The sequence below is a fragment of the Cibotium barometz genome, chromosome 36 (genome assembly GCF_041138505.1).
Source record: "Cibotium barometz isolate CiBa-2024 chromosome 36, ASM4113850v1, whole genome shotgun sequence".
Lineage (NCBI taxonomy): Eukaryota > Viridiplantae > Streptophyta > Polypodiopsida > Cyatheales > Cibotiaceae > Cibotium > Cibotium barometz.
In genome coordinates, this window is record NC_141081.1 from 20,913,928 (window position 1) to 20,932,420 (window position 18,493).

Consider the following 18,493-nt stretch of genomic DNA (forward strand, 5'->3'; position numbering starts at 1 on the left):
ATTTTCCCTTGTTGCCTTATAATCATCTATAAAAGTGTCATTTCTTTTAAAAATGATAAAACCATCAAAATAAAAATTTATATTCGTAGAATCGCAAAAAAATAACGCACCAAAAAAGAGAGAGTAAAACGAGAAAACCGTTAAAATAAAAATTTATATTCCTAGAATCGACAAAAAAATAACGCACCCAAAAAAGAGAGAGTCAATGTATAATTTTTATACTCTTACAATTGAAAAAAAAAACAAGAGAGTCAATATAGGGGGCCAAAGTGTGAAAATTGAAACCATTAGAATCGAAAAAAAATAACGCACCAATAAAAGAGAGTCAATGTATAATTTTTATAAAACAAGAGAGTCAATATAGATGTTTTTTTTTTTGAAGATTAAATTTTTACATTCTTAGAATTGAAAAAAAAACAAGAAAGTCAATATAGGGGGCCAAAGTGTGAAAATTGATTAATTAGTGAAGGAGATGCTTTTTTTAAAAGATATTTGTAAGGTTTTTAGGATTATTGTAGAAGGTGTTTGTAAGGTTTTTACTCTGGAAGGATAAGAGTCAAATAAGGCACCAAAATCCTTTTTTGGTTGACTTTATTGTTTAATGCCTTGCTACAAAATCAAAACTATATTGAGCAATTATATATATATATGGTTTGACTTGCTCCATTTTCAAGGTTCAAAAATAGAAAAATTGCTTTCAGAGCATGCCATTCTTGATGACAGTGGACGGATCTCTCTTTGGATATGGGTAAAGGAGGGAGGGATGCTAGACTTTTTCTCTTATTTCCTATCGCTCTCTCTTGAGAAGAACAAGTGGGGTTCTTCTTCAAAGGAGTGTGGGGGTGTGTTGGGTGAGGTTTTCACCTTGGGGAACCTAAAGTGTGGGCATTAATTAATTAATTCCATGATAAAAAGTGAGTCACAAAGTTGATTATATTTTTTCATATTCAAAATTATAAATTTTAATGTTTAATCAATTTTAAATATGAAATTAACAAGATTCAAAAATAGCATTATGATATGATAATATAGATCTAAAAAATAGACTAGAGTAGCCATCTTTTAGAAAGGCCTTGAAATATTTGTAAAACCATTAGAAAAAGTGGAGATAGGGGAGCTTTAAGGTGGGGTAAAGGGACCAATCTTAGGTCCCTCTAAAGAAACCCTAGCCATTTAAAGTCAAGACAAAAAATGGTTTTGGCTATCAACCACAAAAATCTCTTTGCCAAGATTGTCTAAGTTGATTTCTGTGATGTTCTTTTATGGACTTCTTGTCTATCATTTCATGAGATTCTTACTTATCATATTTAAAAACTTAAGATGCTAGTACACGTAGTGTAGTCTAAGTTCCAATGGGAGATCATGGCACTTATTTGTCATGAGAGGTGCGTTATAGTAGATAAAACACATCTCTAGGCCAAATCTCCACAAAAAAATAGAAGTAACAAATTGAGGCGGCTTGGTTCACAAAAGAGACAGGCATACAACTAAGGTACTATAGTGAGAGATGCGTTATAAATAAAACACATCTCTAGTCTCCATTAAAAAAATAGAAGTAACAAACTAAGGCTTGGTTCATAAAAGAGACAAGCGTACAACTAAGGAAAGATGAGTGGGTTTGATGTGGTGTCCCTTGGTTTGATGTATGGGACTATGTCCCCTTTTTTTTAAAATAAATTTTTTTAAAGATTATTAATCACCTTCTTTAGCTCACTTAATTGATTCCTTATGAGGTGATTAATAACATTTTTTAAAAGGTTATTTAGCACCTTTTTAGCTAGATTAACCCACCCTTATGAGGCCAAAATGATATCATAAGAGTTCAGTTGGTGTAAGAAGTTCATCACCACAAATGTATGATTATATCAAAACGAAAAGACTTTCATCTTTACTTTTTATAAAACTCGTATTGGCCTTACAAATGTAATGTCTACCATCTTTATAATTAGATCCATTTGTTCCAACATAGGTTTTTCCCATTTTTTCCAACATCTTTTGGTGACCCATTGTGGTGAATTGGAATTATGGCATCAGTCTCATCACTTTCATAGTAATGACCCAGGTAATTCACTTTCATAGTAACGACCCAGGTAACTCACGAAAGTATGAATAAATAAATCAAGGAACACTACCATTTTCCCTTGTTTGGAGTGGAACTTCAATAACAAGCTAAGGTATGTCTCTTTCCTGGTTAGCTCTTGGTTTTGAGCTACCTAAACATCTTTCTATAATGTAGGTGTACTTTGTAGCAACGTCCCTATTAGCATTTTTATTTGTGATGAAAGGAATGACATATGAGTGGCCACATCTTGTGGTCTCTTAGTGGTTTCTTGTTCCACGGTAGGATTTTCATGTAGCAATGTCCCTTGGTTGGAGTGAACCTTCATTAACAAGCTAAGGTATGTCCCTTTCTTGGTTAGTAGCTCTTGGTTCTAAGCTACCTTAACATCTTTCCATTATGTAAGTGTTCTTTGTAGAGAAATATCCCTATTAGCATTTTTATTTGTGATAAAAGGAATGAAATAGAAGTGGCCACATCCCTTGGTCTCTTAGTGGTTTCGTGTTCCATGTTAGGATTTTCATATAGTCTTTCGAAAAAAAGGATCCTACATTCATGCCATGAGATCATCACCTAAGACATTTTTGAGCTAAGCTCTTCCTTCCCTTGCTCAAGGATTGACTCAAGAACATTCAATCCCCTTTCCTTCACAATTTCATTACATGGATATAGTGTATCTATTGCCTTGTTTGCCCTTACTCTTTCCTCACGCTTTTCTTGACACTTTTCACCTAGGGCTTTTGTTAAAGCTTTTGAATTTCATTCTTGGAGTTTGGGTATTCACCAAAGATTGTAGGTTTTTCATTGGAGTTGTAGCAAACTACCATCATTCCTGATAACAAATCATCTTCATTGACCCTATTTCTAAGGTTCCTTTTACCTAAACCATCTTGAGTTTGGACACGATAGTTTTACTCTTGCCCACTTTCTTGATCCAAAAATAACTTTATATGTTTGAAAAAGCATCAAAGATTCTTTAATAGCACCATGGTGAGTTGTGCTATGTATAGTAAAAAAAGCATGCCAACCTTAGTACATCAATTTGATGTGAACTGTACCATGAAATATTAGTCACTTCTTGATAGTTTAATAGCTATTTATTTTTAATGGATAGAGGATAACTAAGAAATTTAAAGTTGTGCCGAACGTCTATACATGCAGTTTATCCAAGAGTTTGGAAGCTAGGCATATAAGAAACTTGAGAAGCTTATAGAGCTGAGTTTAGAAGCTAGGTGTATAAAAAACTTGAGAAGCTCATAGCTTAGCTTGGAAGTTGGGTGTATAAATAATTTAAGAAGCTCATATAGCTGAGTTTGGAAGCTGGATGTATAAGAAAAACTTAGCTTTACTTAAATTGTTTTGGGTTTTGGTTGGTAATTAGTTTGTTATAATTTTAGCCCTTAGTCTTATGTCAAAAATTCCTAGTGTTTTGGCCACCTTACCATGCTTTTACCAAAATCCATCTTGAAGATGATTCACATAGCACAAAGATTTAATAACCACTCATGGTTTTTTAAAGGTGGATTTAATTCTCTATCACTAAAATGTGTCTCTTACATCTTATAATTGATACAAACCTATAGTTGGTTTGTGTGTGTGTGTGTGTGTGTGTGTGTGTGTGTGTGTGTGTGAGAGAGAGAGAGAGAGAGAGAGAGAGAGAGAGAGAGAGAGAGAGAGAGAGAGAGAGAGAGAGAACTCTTCAGAACAACTCAATACTTATGTGTAGAAACAAAAAGATTAAGATTTGAGAGAGAGAGAACTCGTCACTTGATCCTTATGTGTAGAAACAAAAAGACTAAGATTAAGAGATCACATTTAAGTTTTTGCAACTCCCCTAGTTTTTTGGAAAATCAGTGCTCCACCCTTGTCTGACTATCACTATGCACGGGTGGCACGTTGCTAGGAAGGTTGACATAGAATGTTATGGAGCCTGATGTTTCAACAAGGCAATCCTTTGTTGATGGAGCTCAGAACATAGCCACTATCTTTGCTACAAAATGTTATAGTACCTAATGTTTTAACGGGTCACTCCTTTGTTGATAGAGATAGTGGCTCAGAACAGTGCCTTGATGAGGAGTTTGACATGGCCTTGGTATGAGCATCTCAGGGCCTGTTCAGACAACCAATCCAGACTAGTGGGACATCTCAAGAGGAGATTCTCAAGAGGAGAGCACAGATGGTGACCAAGTGGTGGCAATAACAAAAAGCTTCTCACACCCATAGCTCTTAGCAAATCACGCTAGCCCAAGTTGTAGAAGATACTTGTCCTCAAGTGAGTGGGTCATGGGATCAAACCCCACAAGTTACAGTTTGACACTATCTTTTTGCACAAAACACAGAGATGGCCCCTCTATCACGTTGAGAGGTTGAGCCTAGTCACTTTTTCTGTTTGCTAATGTGTATGCTGATGTGGTCGGAACTCAAATCAAGGGACACCACATCAAACCCACTCATCTTTTTTTGTTTGTTGATGTGGCCGTTAGTTGATATTGTCTCCTTACTCCCTATTTCCCCCCTAGTCTCTCTCTACTCTCCCTAGTTTCTCTCTACTCCCCCTATTTTCCCTCTTTTCTCCCTACTTCCACTTTTAGCCCCATCACATAGACTCCCCCCCTTCCCTCAATTTATTACTCTTACATCCTTTTATCACCACATCATTAGCTTAGCTAAAATGTGACCTTAAAAATGATATTTCTAGTACCCCCTCTTCTCAATTTATTACTCTTACATCCTTTTCACTCTCTCTATTACCACATCATTAGCTCGGCTAAAATGTGAACTTAAAAAATGGTATTTTTACTACCCCCTAAAGTTGTATAACTACCCTCCTATACCTACCAATGACTAGAAACAAGTGTTCTTATATCCAAATTCACAATTTGATCTTCCTTAATTTTAAATACCTAGACCACCACATCATCATCATGCCCACCACCAAATAACCTTCAAAAATGACATTTTCATTTCTCTCAAAAACCTTGTAATACCCTTGACAAAAGATTTTCCTTACGAATTGTGAGTAAAATAAACTTTTTTATCTCCAAATCATAAAAAATTAGGTTTCATATCCTTTTTCAAAAGATCTAGATCACCATATCAACATCTCACCCAAAAAGTGATAGAAAAAATGTTTTTTATAAAAATTTCTTGTAACTACTCCACAAGAAGCCCTCTCGTACCTGCCTATGATCAAAACATGCTTTTTTCTCTCTCTATAATCATAGTTTAGGTTCAATAATTATGCCTTCTCCCCTCTTTCTCTAAGCCTACAACACCCACCTTTCCCTTTCAGTGCTGCAATGGAGTCTCCATATAATATCTCTTTCACCTTTATGCAAAAAAGCTCCATGGATATGAGCTAAGCTGTGTAACAATACCTATTCATCTCCATCTCCACTCCTCTTCTCTTGTTAACTTCCACAATCTTTTGCTATGTTCATCTCTCCTACATTGCCCTCCTTGTCTTTGGCTCTTCTAGTTTGTTTCTTTTGCTCTCATCTAAAAAAATGGCATTAAAACATGGAACCCTTTGGAGACATTACAAATTGTAAGAGGAAAGTTAATCTACACTTTTTAGTTAATGAAAAGTATGCCACACGTAGGGGTGCATACCACAAGTCGGGCATGGATGAAAAAATGGTTTCTTCCTATTGAAGACATGTAATAATAATATTGATTTGTGGGTGGATAGTTATCTATATCTAGAAGATCCATTAACCCTCCTTTTTGAAGTTTATCATCATTGATGGGGTATTCCGGTGTGAAGATGAGCATAGGTTATTGGGATATTATAAACATTTGTGTAGTGATTCCTCAAGAGCTCCAATTTGGCATGGTCTTTTAAATAATACTCAACAACATAACTTTTGCAAGGTAGGTTATGTGCATCTCAACAAACATGCACTGCAAGAAGATCAAGTGAAGTTCTCAAAGTTGAATGAAGATATACATGTACTTACCAATAGAGAGCAACAATTATCTACGAATGATGATGAAATGTTGGTAGATCAAATAAGAGATCATGAGAGATCGAAAGTCCTTGAAGTAAGGTGTAATGAATCATTGAGAGAAGTTCATGGTCAACAAGGTGATTGACAGAAGCACTTGATAGATTCAAATGCACTCCAGTAGGGTACAAAAAGAGGAGGTGGAAATTGGAATTTAGGAAAATCTTTGCAATGCATGGTGGTGCATAAAAAAGATTGCAAGCATTAATGTGACCAAACTATCTTTTAGATTTTGCAATCATCTTAATATAGATATGAATTTTCTAAACCTTATATTTCTTTACATGAATTTCTTCAGTGATGCAAGCAAGGAAGGTGAAGATATATTTAAAGTAGTCATGCGTATATTATCTATTTTTAGAGATCCACAATACATGAGGCTTCAAGATATGATTTTTTTAGTATGTCCTATTGAGCTACCAAACTAGTGTTACCAATTTATAATCAAGGTGTCGTGAAAATGCATATGTATGAATGACAAAGGGTGTACTTAGCATGAGATATTAAATGAAGGAAAAGAAATACCACTCCCATTCACAAGATATGATTTTTTTAGCAACCCCCTGAAAAGACATAGTTATTTCGTCCTACTGAGCTACCAAACTAGTGTTACATACCACCATTGGATAGGAGCAATTCGTAGTAGCCGAGATGACAATTTACAATCAAGGTTTCATGAAAATGCATATGTATGAATAATAAAGAGTGTACTTCGCATGAGATATTAAATGAAGAAAAAGTTATTGTCAATGGATATATAAGCGAAAAATTTAAAGCAAAAAGAAGTAAAAATAGTGTGTTCATTTAGATTTACTTCCACTCAAAACATAAAGAAAGATTGACATTAAGTTGCAACAAAAGTATGGTGGTTAATAATTAAACCATGCATTCACCCCTTCCAATTGTATTATATTTCTTAAAAAAGATACAATTGCAACGACATATTATTGATAACAAATGTAGGTTTTTGTTGAAAACTTAGTGAATGGTTGCAAACTATGCATTCATCCCTTCCAGTTGTATCATATTTCTTCAAAAAGTTTTAGATACAACTACATATTGTAGATAACAAATGTAGGTTTTTGTAGAAATCTTAGTTAATGCTTACAAACTTGGGGAAAGAATGCCTAATTGAGAGAGAGAGAGAGAGAGAGAGAGAGAGAGAGAGAGCAAAACATATATGGAAGCTTGGAAATTCAATGTAGTAGTGTCACCAAGACACTTGTGGATTTATTGGAAAACTAGCTCATGCATATGGGCAGAGCTTATTTCATACAAAAGGCATATCATGGCATATAGTATGAGCAAAATTTAAAGCATGGAGATGGGGATGTCAAGGATATAGTGCTTCTTCTTGGGCACGGTCACCACAAGGACTCCAGACTCATCAAAAGCGGTCACCTCGTTGGCCTTCACGGCCCCGGGGAGTTGGAATTTTCGAAAGAAGGTGCCTGTGGGCCTCTCCTTGATGTGCCACTTCCCAAACAACCTCTCTGACCCAATGTTGCGCACACCGCTCACTTGCAAAGTGTCCCCTCCAACCACTTGCACATTCACATCTTCTCTCTTCATCCCTATACACAACATGTAAGAACCCACAACCTAATCACCATCATTGGGGAAAAAAAAAGAGGGTACCTTTTACTACCTTAATCACAATGTCTTGACCATAAAAAGGATCCAAGATGATACCTAATTACAATGCCATGACAAACCCTGATTAAGAATCTATTACCAACATAATCACATTGGCCTTAATTGCAATGTCCTAATCTTTTACCGCCCATAAGAAACCCATAACATAATCACACTGGAAAGCATAAACATGCATGTAAACCCTTAAACATTGTCATTAAAGCATAAACATTGGAAAGCAATGTCCTAATCTTTTACCGCCCATAAGAAACCCACAACATAATCACACTGGAAAGCATCAACATGCATGTAAACCCTTAAACATTGTCATTAATGCATAAACATTGGAAAGCATAAGCATGCATGTAAACCCTTAAAGCATAATCACAACATAATCACATTGCCTTAATTGCAATGTCCTAATCTTTTACCGCCCATAAGAAATCCACAACATAATCACACTGGAAAGCATAAACATGCATGTAAACCCTTAAACATTGTCATTAAAGCATAAACATTGGAAAGCATAAGCATGCATGTAAACCCTTAAAGCATAATCACAACATAATCACATTGGAAAAGCATAAACATGCATTTAAACCCTTATACATTGTCATTAAAGCATAATCACATTGGAAAACATAAACATGCATGTAAACCCTTAAACATTGTCATTAAAGCATAATCAGGCCCTCCACTGACTACTCACAATAAGAGGATGCATAGTTCTAATGCTTTTATAAGCTGAAGCATAAACAGGCAGGTAAACCCTTAAACATTGTCATTAAACCCGGATTGAAGCCTTACTCTAAAGCAACTTAATTGAAACGGCAAATCACTGGATTAAGGCAGGAGCTTAGCAAGAACAGACAGTTAGAAAAAGCTACAAAAGCACTTGATTTTGCGAAGCAGAGATCCACTTAAAGAAGCGGTGCACAAAGACGCGGGATTAGCACTAATCTTGGCACTAATTGACCTGGCAAATTGAACTTGAAGATGTGGAAATCATCGTCTTCTTGCCAATCGGTATCCACGCCCCCATAAGTGGAGGTTGAGAAAGTGCTGAGGTTCTCCACGTTCAAAATGCGAGCCATGTCCCCCCTTTTGGCCCTAGGTCTTGGCCTCCCCCCTAATGTGAAAGCTTAAAAATATGGTTCAACAAATCAATGGGGTTGATTAGTCTCACAAGGCCTCTTTATACTACCATACAATCTCCCCTCTTTTAGTGTTCTTCACTCCACCATTGCTTACACCTTCACTCTTACACACAGAGCTCAAAGTAGCTTTCTATACACCAGGACCCCCCCCCCCACCAAGCCCTCTTCACTCTTACACAGAGCTCAAAGTAGCTTTCTGTACCAAAGGGCCCCCCTCTTCACTCTACCATTTCTTACACCTTCACTCTTACATAGAGCTCAAAGTAGCTTTCTGTACCAAAGGGCCCCCCTACCAAGCCCTCTTTTATTAAAGCCACACATCTCACTCCAAGCATCTTCCTATTCAACCTCTTGTAGTGTTCTACACTCCACCATTGTTTACACCTTTACTTCATGACATAGCTTAACCTGGCTTCTTGTACAGCATAGTTAGTGATTATTCCTCACTCCATGCATTTCACTAGTTCCCTTCCATTATCATAGCTTTCGAAAAAGAAAGAATACACATTTCATTTTTACACCTTTCTAAGCCTTGAAATATGCCAACACAGGATCCCTCGTGTCTATTGTGGATAAAGTTTGATAGCCAACCAAAGGCTTTAAAAAATGAGTCTTAATTACGTGAACTAAGGATTTTTTTAATCTTGAACCATGCTTTATTTCTTAAGTTTCTCCTTTATATATTTGGTACTCGTAATAGGTTATTTAATCTATGGAGCTTTATTCCTATCTCTTTGCTTTAATGAGGCTCAAGCAATGTCCTTGTCTCCAAAATGATCACAAAATTATACCTTTACCTGCAAAAGGTAGACCAGTAAACATTGCATAAACATCCTCTTGAAACACAAAAGCTTTTTCATCCATAGATTAGCAATGTCCTAGTAAGTGTGTACAATTCATACATCATGTTCACACTTGTTATTTATTAATAGTATCTCTATTTTAAGATCCTTAGAAGCTACCAATTATACAAGCTCTAAGAAAATGGAGCACTACCACATGGCAATGCATGTCATGCCTTTGTTCCTCCTTTTTATCAGTAGTACCATGCTAACATGTCAAGTGATGGGTGTCAGTTTTGGGTGAAGTCCCCAATCCACATTTGTGTTCGATGCATTTGAATGAGTTCAAAGCAAAATTTGAAAGAGTTTGGGAAGTAGAATACTAAGATATATAGGAATTGAATGTTCGATAAGGTCATAAGGGGCTGAAGTTCGACTTTGCACTTGTGCACTAACTTTTGTATAGAAATTGAATATATTTGAATAAAGGGAAGGGTGCATAAAAGAGTATATTTGTAATAGTAAGGATGAAGGGTATTTGATAGCTATTAGGCTCTATAATAGGTAGAATATTATATATAAATAGCTTAAAGAAAAATAGATATTATATAGTATATGAAATATAATTAATAATCAATATAATATATGAATATTATTCAAGATCATAAAGAAAATATTTTTTGATATAAATTCTATTATAAAGTATGAAATTTAATTAAAAATAAGGTCTCATATAATATATACTATGAAATTTTTATTAAGATTACAATACAAATATTTACTTTTTAAACACTTGGCTTATTTGTTCATGTAATATGAGAGGGAATATATATATATACATACAAAGAGAAAGAGAGAGAGAGAGAGAGAGAGAGAGAGAGAGAGAGAGAGAGAGAGAGAGAGAGAGAGAGAGAGAGAGAGAGAGAGAGAGAGAACAATTTGTAATAAAAGATAAAAATTACTACTAAAGATAAATAGTTAATATCTTCAAGTGATAACCTTCATTAATGAATGAAAGGAATTGTATTTATTATGTATGTACTCTCAACATTGCAAGGAAATTTCACATCTTTCAGTAATGAAGGAAATCTATTTTTATTATGTATGTACTCTCAACATTGTAAGAAAATTTCACACCTTTCATATATGAAGGAATGTTCTTTTGAATACTGTCTTGATTGTTGCACCTTTCAACATTGAATTCGACCAATCAATAATTTAAATAAACTTTCTAGATACCTTTACTATTTAAAAATGAAATGTGACCTCTAAAACTTTGTTTTCAAAAATGAAATGCGACCTCTAAAACTTTGTTTTCAAAAATGAAATGCGACCTCTAAAACTTTGTTTTCCAAAGGAAGGCCAATCATTAAGTAATATTTTTGATAAGGACTTTCTTGTAAAAAGAGACAAGAATCATTACTTGGCAAACCTAATGCTACTAAAAAAAAGGAAAGAAGCCTTATGGTGTTGCATGACTTTTCCTTGTTTTTTTCATATTGTTGGACATTGGGAGTACATATTACCTTATGGAGGTTTGTAATAGGGAAGGTTGGTTTAGGGAAAGTGATGTGACATATAGAAGGAATATGTTATCTCTATGAAGGAATAGTCATAGTTTAGAAAATGTGTATTTAAGATTTATTTATAGAGATAGAGAGTAACGTTTTACATTTATGACGTAGGAGATATCATAGCTTAGGAATTTTTGTAAAGTTTTATTAAAATAATTTTAGGCTAGGTGTAGGTGTAAAAGATTAAGTGGAATTGTCAAGGTATGCTAATGTGTACTTGAACCAAAGATATAGGTGTAGGCATCATTGAAAAGCATGTAGACATGACACTTTGCTTCACTTGTGCAAATATACTGCACACAAGTAATCCTACATATGGTAAAAGAGACTACAACAATTGGGGGTGATATCAACATTGGAGAAAGTTTTCAAAAATTGTCATTGTCAACAGCCAACAAGTTTTGAACCCAGCACCTCACGCATGCCTAACTTTATATCTACATTGACTTCATAACCTCATGGATTTGATTAGTAAGCATGAAGTAGACATGCTTATTCTTTGACATTTCATATCTACATTGATTTCATAAGCTCATGGATTTGATTAGTCAGCATGAGGTTGATATGTTTATTATTTGACATTTCATGACAACCATGGTGAGGCAAAAGAGAAGAAGAAAAAAAAAAGATTATCATATATATATCAAGCAGACCCTTATTGTGGCCCTTATTGTGTGGTAAGAGTTCACTCCTTGTCATCTTTGTCCTTGGCATCCCTAAAGTGCACTAAAGTTTTTTTTAAAATTTTAACTTGATTTTTTAAGTTTTCTTATTTATTTTTACTTTTATGCATTAATCTTAATTTTTGAGTTTTCTCATTTATTTTTGCTTTTATATATTAAGCTTAATCATAAACTAATGTATAGAGCTCTTATACATGAGCTTTATGCTTATGCTCTTATGTGCATAAGCTTATGCTTTATGTTTTTCTACATAAAGCATACAACTATTTATGCTTAATGTTGTTGGATAGAATGGGACAAGCTGCATGCAATGATTATTGTAAGGACTAGTGTAAATTAAATAAACCCTTTTATGTAAATGAAATAAAGAAAATGGGACAAATTGGGAAATTTCTCCAATGTATTATTTTTTCCAAGTTTTACTTGCATCGGTATAAGCATCGATATAAACACAACAAAAGCATCTATGTAAGTGCCACAAAGTGTGGCAGTTGTATAGATGCTTCACTTGCATGGTATAAGCATCGAAATAAACACAACAAAAGCATCTATGTAAGTGCCACAAAGTGTGGCACTCATATAGATGCTTTACGTGCACCGGTATAAGCATCGATATAAACACTTCTATATAGATGCTTTACTTGCACCGGTATAAGCATTGATATAAGCACACCTAAAATTAGTGCCAAGAAATAATTGTCAAAAGGAAATCACAATTGAAGTGACTTTGAAGCAGCTTAACTTTTTTGAATTCAGGTTTTTCGTTGGTGGCCTAGCTAAATAAAATGATGTTGACCTTAGGAATAGAAATAAGCAAAGGGGTTAATCTTCGTTGGCATCTCTCTCTCACCCACTCACACCCAAGTCCAGTGGTGAACGCACCCACAAATCCAGTGGTAACCTGTTCACTTGGAACAGGTTACCACAGTCCACTCACACCCACAGGTCTAGTGGTGAACTGTTCACTTGGAACAGTCTAGTGGGTGAACACTCGCTTGTACCCACCACAAGTCCAGTGGTGAACTGTTCACTTGGAACCATTCACTTGTCTTCAACCACTGGAGGAAAGCTGTTGGTTGTCTCAATGCTAACAATGTTAGTTGCTGTTTAGAGCTTATGGCTTGGATGGGGCACTTTTATTACTTGCCTTTTCTTAGAAGGTTTCAGACATAATAAGGTTTTAGGCTTACGGTCCAACTTTGCTGACATCTATTGTTATTTATTTAATATATTGTGAAAAGTATTTGCTTTCAATATCCTAAATGGGATTGAATATAACTGAATAATTAAACGATGTCTACGAAGCAAATGTTCACATGATTTGGTATTCGACTTAAATTTATATTGAAAACATAACATTGTTTTGTTTGCTTGATTTGAAATGAAATGGTTCTTTATGTCCATGGCTCTTTTTACACAATATAACCTTTGTACCCCCTTCAATGATGGCACCCAAAGAATGAGGCACAGAGGAGATAAAGGACATGGGACAAAAGTAGCCATTATAGAAACCCTGTGACTAGATTCTGGAGGTGTTTTCTCCTGCTTCATCATCTGAATGGATGGCAGAGACTGGCTCACAATATTCCATAATTCCTTCCGAACCTTAAAGACAAGCAATTCTCATCTCCAGCTGTTGGTTTAAGAAGTGCACACAGGAGAAACCATTAAATTTGGCCTTACTAGACATATCACAAACATATTCACAAACATCCTTGAGGCTATATACACAAATGCAGTCCCGCAAGGGGAGGCCATGAGCACTTTGCTCATGAATTGGGGATGCACATCAATGCAAGTTCCTGCCCACATCCATAGTTTTCGACTTGTGTATTCTGATCAATGAATAAGTATGACATGCTCTCTCTCTCTCTCTCTCTCTCTCTCTCTCTCTCTCTCTCTCTCTCTCCACAATGCATGATACTAACTAGTATTGCACCTGTGCATTGCTGCGGCGGCCGACCAAGGTTCCAGAAAAGAACTATTCCCTCTCTACAACCATCTCTCTCTCTCTCTCTCTCTCTCTCTCTCTCTCTCTCTTTCACACACACACACACACACACACATGCACATGACCCTCTCCCTCTCTCTGTCACGTACACACACACTCTCAAATGTTGAAACTCTCTCTCTCTCTCTCTCTCACATGCACACACATATACACACCTGCTCTCTCTCTCTCTCTCTCTCTCTCTCTCACACACACACACACACACACACATGCACACACTACCTCTCTCTTCTTACACTCTCCCACACATAGAAGCTCTCTCTCTCTCTCTCTCTCTCACTCACACACACATGCACGTATGCACACAGACACACACACACACACTCTCTCTCTCTCTCTCTCTCTCTCTCTCACGCACACATACACATGTAAATATATAATAGTATATACAATATTATGTTTTAGATACATATACCTATACATAGACACATATACTTATACATATATACATGTATTTAAAAATATAAATACAAACATCGACACAATTTAATTAATTTTGATTAAATTTTAATGTGCGGAGATGGGTGCTAAGTTGTGGTTACTTTTAAATATATAGATAGATATATCATACACACATCGAAACACACACACACACACACACACACACACACACACATATGTATATACATATACATACATACATACATACATATGTATGTATATATGTATAAATGTAAATAAAAACACACACACATGTATACACACATATAAATATATGTTTTCTGTTTAATTTATATTTTTGTTTATATTTTATTAAAAGCTACTTTTTATTCTCTATCTCTCGCTCTCTTTCTCTCTCTTTTCATCCTCTCCCTCGTTACATGTCTCTCTCTCTCTCTCTCTCTCTCTCTCTCTCTCTCTCTCTCTCCAGGTCTGCCCCATCTCACTCTCTCTCAAGCACATTCTACACATAGATGCAAATGTATGCACATGCATGCATATACTCTCTCTCTCTCTCTCTCTCTCTCTCTCTCTCACACACACACACACACACATGTACACACCACATATACACTAATGCAAACGCACACTCTCTCCTCCCACACAAACTATCTCCTACGTAGAAATTCTCTGCCTCTCTCTCTCTCTCTCTCTCTCTCTCTCTCTCACACACACACACACACACACACACACACACACACATATACACACCGCACATACACTAATGCAAATGCACTCTCTCTCCTCCCACACAAACTATCTCCTACATAGAAATTCTCTCTCTCTCTCTCTCTCTCTCTCTCTCTCTTATGCACACACACTCCTTCTCACTTCACGCACACTCTCTCACATAGAAACTCTCTCTCTCTCTCTCTCTCTCACACACACACACACACACACTTAAATAGATTTACACATATATATAATTTTAATTAATTAAATTTTAGATTAAATTTTAATGGTAGGGATGAGTGGTGAGGTGTTCTCACTCTCAAATAAATGCATCTTACATGTAATCTCTCTCTCTCTCTCTCTCTCTCTCTCTCTCTCTCTCACACACACACACACACACACACATGCACACCCTCTTTCTCTCACATACACATGCACACACTCTTAAATATCGAATCTCTCTCTCTCTCTCTCTCTTACACACACACACATACATATGCACACATGCACATGTACTAACGCAAACACACTCTTTCCCCCCCCCCCCCCACACACACACTCTCCCACATAGACTTCCATGTCTCTGTCTCTCTCTATGTTTCTCTCTCTCTTTGTCTCTCTCTCCCCTCCACACACACACACACACACATGCTTTCTCTCCCCTCCACACACACACACACACACACACACATGCTTTCTCTCTGTCTCTCTCTCTCTCTCTCTCCCCTCCACACACACACACACATGCTTTCTCTCTCTCTCTCTCTCTCTCTCTCCCCTCCACACACACACACACATGCTTTCTCTTCTCACACACACTCTCCCACATATAGAAACTTTCTCTCTCTCTCTCTCTCTCTCTCTCTCTCTTACATTCATGCACACTTCTTTCTCATGCACATGTGTACACACACACACACACACTTCTTTCTCTCTCTCTCTCTCTCTCTCTCTCTCTCTCTCTCTCTCTCTTACATACATGCACACACACACTTCTTTCTCATGCACATGTGCACACACACACACACACACTCTCTCTCTCTCTCACACACACACACCCACCCACATGTAAATATATATTATCTATAATATTATGCACACACACACACACACACACACACACACACGTGTGCACACACACACACCCATATATAAATATATATTATCTATAATATTATGTTTTATTATATTTAGAGACTTATACCTATATATACATGTGCGTTTATAAGTAAATAAATATATATAAACGTATATTTTTAATTAATATTAAATTTTAATACGTAGGGATGCATAATGAGATGTGTTCACTCTTAAATGAGTGTATCTTATATACAATGTCTTTTGTCTTCTCTTTTATATACATACGTGTGATTGTGTGTGCATACACGTATGTGATTGTGTAATGTCTTCATGCGTGCATGTGTCGTGCAAGTGTCTTGATTGTGTGTATGTGTTAGTGTGTAATTGTTGTATGTGTGTACATGGTGTGTATGTTTTTATTAATATGTATCCATAGCGAGTGTCTGCATGTACGTGTATGTGTGAGTGTCTCACACACACACACACACACACACACACACACACACACGCTATCTCTCTTCTCACACACTCTCCCATATATAGAAACTCTCTCTCTCTCTCTCTCATGCACACATCCACACTTCTTTCTCATGCACATGCACACACACTCTCTCTCTCACACACACCCACACACCCACATGTAAATATATATTATCTATAATATTATGTTTCATTATATTTAGAGACGTATAACTATGTATACATGTGTATTTATAAAATAAATAAACACAAACATATATTTTTAATTAATATTAAATTTTAATACATGAAGATACATGATGAAGTGTGTTCACTCTTAAATAAATGCATCTTATATACAATGTTTTTTGTCTTCTCTTTTACATACATGTCATTGTGTGTGCACACACGTATGTGATTGTGTAATGCCTTCACGCATGCATGTGTCGTGCAAGTGTCTTGATTGTGTGTATATGTTAGTATGTATTTGTTGCATGTGTGTACATGGTGTGTATATTTTTATTTATGTATATCCATAACAAGTGTCGACATGTACATGTATGTAAGCATGTGAATATACTTGTGTATACATCTATGTGTGTGCATGCAGGTACACATGTGTGAGTGCATGTCCATGTGTGCACATGTACTTATATATGTGTATTTATGTGCTGTACATGTATACACGTGTATATGTGCAAGCTTGAGTATGTGTACAAGTGTGCATATCTTTGTGTTGCACGTGTGTCCATGCGTGCGTGTATGTGTTTGTATGCGTGTATGCGCGTATCATGTACTTGTGTGTGTATGAACATACATGTGTGCATCGACACACACAAATCTATTTATATATACATGCTTACATACATATAGATACACATACATACATAATATATATACTTGAGTATATATATTCTCTCTCTTACACATGCACATAATATAATATTAAAAGATATGTATGTGTGTGTTAAGAGGAGGAGGGAGGGGTGGGCAATTTGCTTTCAAATGTATTATGTGTATATATATACATATATATATATATAACTCATTCAATGAGTACATGGTTTAATGGCAACAACTAGTTGCAAGCCCCAATGCATCTAGGTGTGGAAAAAAAAACCCTGTCTTCTCTTCTCCTTTCTCCTTTTCAAAAATTCTCCCTCTCCTATCTCCACTTGAAAGGGTAGGCACTCTTTCTTTATCTTGTTTAGATGTACATCACTTACATTAATAGTGGGAACAATAGCTCTAGCCCTACAATAAATTAAATGTGTGACCTTCTCTTTTAAAGATCCAAGCTGCTCATGATCATTAAGACATCATCACAATGCAGTACAAGCCCATATTGGGAGGCAGCTCCTTTGCCTCCTGGCTTATTACTTTGCTTATACTTCTATAAAGTACAAGAAATCCCCAATGGCACAACTCATACTGCTGTTGCATCTTCATTACCTCATCAAGGTTGTATCATGGTTTTTGAGAATCCCTAAAGAGGGATCTAGGGGATTGGATCATATTCAACACGTGAGTGCACAATTTTGTTTTTTTCTTGTATATGTAGGAGAATTTTTATGTGTAAAAGAGCATGAGCGCTTGGATTGAGTGAATACAAAAGGTATTTCTCAAGGAGGCCTTCTAGGATATTAGAAGTGAAAGCCCTGGAGCATGCCCGAGATCTTGTAGCTTGCTTACTCTTTAAGGTGGCTTGTTTACTCCTGACAACTGCAAACAACTAGGTTGATAAGATAAGGACATCCTATTCAAGCCGATTGAGCACACACCCTGCTTTGTTTCAGTTTCTTTTGCTAGGTATCAATAGACTTGAGGCTTAGTCTTTTCTATTACAGTCACATTAACTAAATAAGGTCCATATGTTTTCTAGACAGGAAACACACCCAGCTTTAACAATCACCCCTGATATTTGTACAAAGAA

General features: G+C 36.0%; 1 protein-coding gene across 1 annotated transcript; it reads right to left on the minus strand.

Annotated features, from left to right (window-relative positions):
* Positions 1 to 7,242: 7,242 nt before the first annotated feature.
* On the minus strand, positions 7,243 to 8,888 carry LOC147617610 (17.9 kDa class I heat shock protein-like). Its single transcript, XM_086775894.1, has 2 exons — positions 8,678 to 8,888; positions 7,243 to 7,640 (listed from the first exon to the last, which is right to left on the minus strand). The coding sequence occupies exons 1-2, from the start codon at positions 8,793 to 8,795 to the stop codon at positions 7,378 to 7,380; spliced, it is 381 nt and encodes a 126-aa protein (XP_086632020.1). The 5' UTR covers positions 8,796 to 8,888; the 3' UTR covers positions 7,243 to 7,377.
* Positions 8,889 to 18,493: the final 9,605 nt, after the last annotated feature.